Source organism: Sus scrofa, chromosome 14 (genome assembly GCF_000003025.6).
Source record: "Sus scrofa isolate TJ Tabasco breed Duroc chromosome 14, Sscrofa11.1, whole genome shotgun sequence".
Classification (NCBI taxonomy): domain Eukaryota; kingdom Metazoa; phylum Chordata; class Mammalia; order Artiodactyla; family Suidae; genus Sus; species Sus scrofa.
In genome coordinates this window covers 132,314,934-132,321,793 of record NC_010456.5, presented here as the reverse complement: position 1 = coordinate 132,321,793, position 6,860 = coordinate 132,314,934, and the positions used below count along the sequence as shown (strand labels likewise).

General features: G+C 55.6%; 1 protein-coding gene across 1 annotated transcript; it reads left to right on the top strand.

Moving 5' to 3' along the window:
- Window positions 202-6,626, top strand: SPMI (seminal plasma sperm motility inhibitor/spermadhesin AQN-3-like protein). Its single transcript, NM_001031776.1, has 5 exons — window positions 202-276; window positions 2,477-2,506; window positions 3,504-3,639; window positions 5,484-5,671; window positions 6,347-6,626. Exons 1-5 carry the CDS (start codon window positions 231-233, stop codon window positions 6,358-6,360), a joined length of 414 nt encoding a protein of 137 aa, NP_001026946.1. The 5' UTR covers window positions 202-230; the 3' UTR covers window positions 6,361-6,626.

Sequence of the window (6,860 nt, the reverse complement as noted above, 5' to 3'; positions counted from 1 at the left end):
AGCAGGCGTCGTATCCCAGTCTAGGTGGGGAAAGACCCAGTGAGAAAGGCCAGGGTGCTGAGCAGGCACCCCTCCCTCTGAGCAAGCCAAGGCCCCCAGCACCTCAGCCCCTGCAGCCCTGCTGGCCTGGGCCCCAGGGGGAGGGAGGAGATCAGGTTGCAGCGGCTGGGCTATATAGCCCCAGCCTCCAGGGCCAGGCTCACTGCTGAGGCTGGGGCCAGGCTGCTGAGATGAAGCTGGGCAGCGCCATCCCCTGGGCCTTGCTGCTCAGTACAGGTGAGGCGGGCCCCGCCCTTGCTCCTGGCCCCTCTCTGCTTCCTCTGCAGCTCATGGGGGTCTGTGCAGGGTGCTTGGTGCAGACCTAGAAGCTCTGGGGGTGACAGTCTGCAAGGCACGCCCCTCCAACAAGACACCTGCCTCATGCTGAGTGGGGAGGAGGGGGCCAACGGCCTGGCCATGACCCTGGGTTTGGAAACCCTTTCTGGGCCCCTGTGTCCTTGGGTTCCCCTGGGCTCCCTGCCCTCCCTGCCCCCTCCCTCCTGCCTTAGCACAAGTCCCAGGATGCCCTGGGGGGCAGCCAGGGCTCAGCCCCGACCTGGATGAGGAGGTGAAGCAGAGGGGCTTGGGCTTTGGGGTGTTCTCAGCGGGGTGACTGTGTGGGTGCTGGAGGGGGGACCCTGGCTTGACCTGAGGGCAGAGGGCATCCGAGGGGGAAGTGGGGCCCCTGGAGAAGCCCCCAGCAGATGGACGTGCTCTGCCTCTGCCTGAGGATGAGACTTGGCAGCAAGACATGCTGAGGAATGAGGAGTGGGAAGCAGCAGCTCCCAGCAAGGGCTGAGGCTGTGCTGACAGGGACAGTCCCTCCCCTGCAGGGGGCTGGGCACTGGGACTGCCCGGACCCCCCAGGGAGACCCGCTCTGATTGTGGATGCTGGGAGGGGCACGGGCGCCCATTCTTCAGGGAAGCGTCTGTCTGCGGCTCCCTGCTGCTCTCTGTGCAGTTCTGTCCCCCTCATCCTGTGCCCCCTCTTCTGCTCAGGCGCCTCTTCTCATCTGTCCTCACTCTCCTCCCTCCTCCCCCTCCCCTGCTCACCTTTGCCCTTTGCACTCAGCTCAGGGGCTGCCCCCTCCCCAGGCTCTCCTCCTCCTCCTTGTTCGCCCCCCTCCCCAGGCACAGGACTGTGGGTGATGACAGGAGCCATGGGGGCCAAGGGGAAGGGCAGGTGTGAGCTCAGGTCCCTGTCGGCCTCCATTCCAGGCTCCTGGGCTGAGGACCTGCCTCTCTTCCATGTTCAGGTGGAGCTGTTCTGGGTTTTGGGCAGCTTTTATGGAGAATCAGGTCCATCAGGGCCCTTCCTGCATCTGCTGTTTCTCAAGTGTCTTCAGTTTAAGTCATCAGTTTGCCAGAGTGTTATATTCGGGGTGACATGTCCCAAACTCACGCAAGGGGCTGCATGCTTTCTATGTTTTGAAGCCTGGACCTGAGAATCTCACTGGGGAGATGTGGGCCCATCGAGAGACACCCTGTGAAGTGATGGGATGTTTCTGTTCTGCAATTGAGACCTGCTGTAAGGCCAACCTTGATTTACGTTTTTGAGAGCAGACGTGGTAGACACCCCAATGTGGGGAGGTTTCCTTGGTGCTCCCTGATGCAATGCACCTTACGTTCCAGGAGGGGCAGCTGGAGATGGACTGTCAGTGTCCTGGTTAATGTTTATGCTCTTTTGTTTTAAATGGCATATGGAAGCATATGGAAGTTCCCAGGCTAGGGGTTGAATTGGACGTGCAGCTGCCAGCCTACGCCACAGCCACAGCCACGCCAGATCTGTGCCCACTTGTCACCTCAGAAGCACAAGCCACCGTGCAGGGAGCCCTCACAAGCTGTGTGATTGCTGTCACGACCCTTGATCCAAGCACCCAACCTGGGTCCATGACAAAGTGAAATTCCCACGCATTCAGAGGCCTCGTGGAGTTGAAAATTTTATTCAGAGTTTTTATTGTAATCAGTTGAAAATTTTATTCGGAGTTTTTATTGTAATCTCAAATTCATCATTGGTCTCAAAGAATAGGCAAGAAATGTTCAGGTTCTTTAAGGGCGACCCGTCGTCTTGGTTTATGGGAGAAAAGACCATGGGTGCTGAGACCAGGAAATTTCCCGTGCTTATGGGACAAGTCCGTCCCCCTCCTGAGAGCTGACTTTTCTGACTGTGGCTCCAGAGAGGGCAGGTTACGGTTCCACTGAGTGGGGCTGGACTAGCAAGGAGACCACAGCTGAAGGAGTGCGATTTGGAGGCTGAGCCCCAGACCCGCTGCCCGCCCTTCGCCTGTGAGACCAGGACGGTCCCCGGGATGAGGACAGTGACGCCTCTCCCCTTGCTCAGACCATGCCGGGCGCGCGGGTCCTGTTCCCCGGTGTGTGCAGTTTCCGTCTCTAACTGCCTGTTGTCGTGATGTTTTTCTGTTTTGGTGTCTTTCAGCCACACTGGTTTCAACTGCACAGAATAAAGGTAAATGCAGAAAATATGATGTCCCCACGTCCCCTCCTCACACAGAGATGTGCTCGGAGCTGGAACACACACGGCTGCTCCACAAGGGAATCCAATGTACCAGGAACCCGTTTGGCCAAAAGACCGTGGTTTTCCCCACCTAACAGTCTGCTTCGGTCTTAACTATCCCTAAGCCCACCTCCCCAGGCCTCTGAAGACCCCGACCTGCCCCCCTCCCGAGCCAGCAGCAGCTCAGAGGGAAAGGAGAAGGAGCCTGGTCTCCGCAGTGCAGGCGTCACAGGGGAGGGGGCCCCCCAAGTGGCTGGACTCAGGAGGCCGAGGGGCGGCACCAAGTTCAGGGTCAGAAATGGGACTTGAGGGAGAGGACAGGGGTCATGGTGAGGGGTCGGGCAGAGGGCGGGGGCGTCTCCTGTCGGGGCAGGAGGAGGCAGAGTGGGGGTGCATCTGGGGTCCCAGGTCCAGGCCTGGCTGAGCCCCTCAGCGCCTGAGCTCCGCAGGGGCCCCAGGCCTGGGGCAGTGCCCTCTGTCTCCTCACTCCCAGATGTGAGCTGGGGCATCGCTGAGCAGGCGCTGCAGCCCCTCTGTGCAGGTCCCCACAGCGAGTGGGGCTCAGGCTCTGAGAGGTTAGGCTCCTTTGGGGCCAGAGACCCGCTTCCTGCTCTTTCTCAAGCTGCAGATGGACGGGCCCTTCAGGGGGCCGGGCTGAGGGCTCTGTCTCCATGGGCTCACCTCCCGTTGGAGACACTGTTGATGACAATGAATGGTTTGCTGCAGACGTGTTTAATTTCTTTTTACAGATGTCAGAGCAAACGTAGTCATGGGTATGAGGCCATTCGAAATTGTAAAAGGCTAAAACAAAACCAATCTTTTTGGGTCATCAAACTTGGATGATGGCCGTTGGTTGTAATAAGGGGACTGGGGCAGGGCCCAGGGATGGCACAGCCCCTGGTGGCCTGGTGCTGCTTCTGGGCCCCTGGGATCCTTTCTTGTGTTGTAGGTTCTGATGACTGCGGGGGCTTCCTCAAAAACTATTCCGGCTGGATCTCCTACTATAAGGCGCTGACGACGAACTGTGTCTGGACCATCGAGATGAAACCCGGGCACAAAATTATACTGCAAATCCTTCCTCTCAAGTGAGTGCTCAGGGTGTGAGTCTCCTTGGCTGATGTTGTCGTTTTAAGGGAAGGGGTCGCCCTTGGCCTCCTCCGGTTCACCCTGAACCATCCCGCACTCTCATCCACACACATCCTGACTCCCTTCCTCTCCCCTGGACACCCTTCAATGGCTCTGCCCTGGATAAAGTTTGCTCTCCTTACATGGACCTCCCAGCCCTCAGGACACCCCTGGATCCCCCTCCCTTCTCACCTCTTCCCCTCCCCCACCCTCTCTGAGCTGAGCCATCGCACCCTGAGCTGGGGACCCAGCACCCTGTGGGGCAGCTCTGAGCCTTTGCTCCCACGGTCCCCTCGGCCCAGAATCATCCCCCACCTCTTCCGGACTCACCTGCCTGCTGCTTAGAGGCCTCATGTCCTGTTTCATGATTTTACTCAAGGACATACCTGATACCCCTTTTCTGACTCCGTCCACAGGAGGACAGATCTGTCTCTGATGTGTCCCCATCCCTGACCCCATGCCAAACCTGGGGTGGAATTCACAGCATCATATCACTCCTGCCCATGTCTGAGTTTGTGTCTATGAGAAAGGGAGACTTAACTTTGGGGGTAAAGGAATATTTTTTAAACTATTGTGTATGAATGAGTGAAAGAATAGATGAACAACCGAAAGAATAAATGAATGATTAAAAGAGCAAATGAAATGATACGGCCACCGAAGGCCTTTCCAATGTAGCAATAGCTCCAGCATGTCTGCAGCAGGTTAGTCTTCACAGATTTTAACGCGGGAGCCACATTTCCATCAATGGCAGACCGAGTGACACACAGCTCACAGCAGTGGCTCTGATGAGCGATCTTATCTTGTGACTGAGACCCTTCCCCTCCAGGCCTTCCACAGGGCAGGACCCCCACCAGGCTCAGGGGCTGCTCGGCAGCATGAGGACAACTAGAGATGCTGCCTCACAGCAGGGCTGAGACCGTCTCCCCAGACCACATCAGGGGGAGGGGGTCAGGCATTTCCTGCATCACCATTTCTAGAAGGGGCAGAGCGATGGGTTATTCTGAAAACGTCCCCTTATTGTCCAGTGGACTTTTGCAAAGACTGATTTTGGATCTGACCATCCTTGGCTCCAAGGAAGGAATCAGTCTGTCCCAGAGCAAAGTGGCATAAAGTCTGCCAAGTGTGTGTCCTGGTGAGACGTCCCTGCCATGTCCTGCTTTAGCCCAGAGAGGCCCGGGCCCCTCCTGTGTGGGGGACACGCTGGTGGCTAAGTGAGGATGACAGGCTGGGGTCAGGTCTGAGGGGCAGGAGACAGAGACGGGAGGCCTGGGCAGGAGGGTGACAATCCACGTGCACTTGGCCCAAGCACGTGGAGGTGGACGCCCCTCTCGCCTCTGCTGGTCCTGGAGGCCAAGCTGGGGGGCTGGGCCCCATGTATCGGGATGCAGGAGGGGAACCAGCAGTGGTGTCACATGTCATGTCTGAGGCCCCACCTGACACAGTGGCTGTTTCCCAAGGAAACGCTCCATGGGGTGGGCTGTGTCGTGACACTCAAGTGGCCTGAGGGACAGTGACTCCTGATCCCAGCGTCCTGCGTGGGCTTCCCTGAGCCATAAGTGGGGCTGCCCAGGGGATGTGGGAGTCCCCTGCAGCCCAGGTGGAGGCAAGTCCTCAGGGGGAGGTGGGAGGGTCCTGGGCGACTGTCCCCTCTTCCGAAGGCTGACTCTCCTTCTCTGGAGGCACCAGGCCTGGAAGGTCTGCTGAGCAGAGGGGTGTGACTGTGTCGAGTCCCAGGAGGGGGCGGCTGCCTGCAGGAGGGACCAGGATCCCAAACGCTGATGCTGCCTTTCCCTCTGCCCACCAGCCTCACCTGCGGGAAGGAGTATCTAGAAGTCCGAGACCAACGGGCAGGACCTGATAACTTTTTGAAGGTTTGTGGAGGCACAACTTTTGTCTATCAGTCTTCTTCCAACGTTGCGACTGTTAAGTACTCCAGAGACTCCCACCACCCAGCCTCCTCCTTCAATGTCTATTTCTACGGCATCCCACAAGGTAGGGCGTGACGGGGAGGGTGGGCCTGCTGGTTCGAGGCTGTGTGGGGGTCGGGCTGGTGGCTTTTACATGCATGTTGAAATAAGACTGATTCAAAGGCTTCCTTGACCACAGCTGGGCGAGGGAGAGTCAGCGTGACCAGTGAGTCTCTGCAGAAACACTGCCCAGTCCCAGCCCAGCATTGCTACCTCCACAGTGTTTTAAGTTGGAAAGACTTGAAATAAAAAAACTCTTACAATAACATGTATATAAAAAATATTTCCCAAATTTTACTTTGCATCTCCCTAATGTGGCATCGTCATCTCAAATATAAAATTGCCCTTTCTTGATCATATTAGAGACTCGGAGGCCTTTGTGGTGTATTTATTTGAAATGTGTAGTACATATAGCATACACCATACTTTGTGGTGTATTTATTTGAAATGTGTAATACATATAACAAAGTGTATATATTTAACAGATATGTATGGCATAGCAGACCACGTATGACGTATACTATAGGAAATGTAGGTTATGTCTGCTCTATATGTGTCCTAGGATGATCCAGACACAGTCCCTCAAAATTGGTTTCCCTTCTCATCAATGACTAGCAGAACTTTCCCCCCAATAATTGGAAGAAAATGCTTGTTGAATTGAATTCCCTAAGCTCTAGTTAAGCTGCTCTCCTTGCCACAGGAGCCAAAGCTTAGACTCGTGTCTGAGGGTGGACAAGCATTACAGAGGAAAGCCATCTTTCCTGAAGACTCTTCTGGAATCAGCAGGCCACGAGGACCAGCGTTTCCTGGTCACTTGTCTGATCGCAGCTGCCCATCCTGTCCTGTCTCCTCCATCTTTCCAGCTAGGCTTTTCCCTGCAAAGGGAAATTTCTCACTCCTGAGCTTTTAGATAACTTGCCAGTCTTGTGGTTGGGTCATTCTATTTATTGCTATAATCGTTTTGAATAAAGTCTCTTTACCTGAGTGTGGCTTTGTTTTGTTCAGTTCGAAAGTCCTCCTTTCATAGGCCGGAGCCTTCGGCAACACAGGGCATGGTTGCAACCCCTTTATAAGCCGAGATCTTTATAATCAGAGGGCTTCTTATTGTCTGAGGGCTGTCTTGGGATAGGACTGCTGCCCAGTGACTATTTCACTCACCTGCACAAGAACAACTTCTACAGAAACAGAAATGAGATGTCGACCAGGCTTTTGCA

Coding starts and splice junctions, on each gene's coding strand:
- SPMI (NM_001031776.1), top strand. CDS start 231: ATGAAGCTGGGCAGCGCCATCCCCTGGGCCTTGCTGCTCAGTACAG. Junction 2,507..3,503: donor TTCAACTGCACAGAATAAAG/GTAAATGCAGAA, acceptor CTTGTGTTGTAG/GTTCTGATGACTGCGGGGGC. Junction 3,640..5,483: donor CTGCAAATCCTTCCTCTCAA/GTGAGTGCTCAG, acceptor TCTGCCCACCAG/CCTCACCTGCGGGAAGGAGT.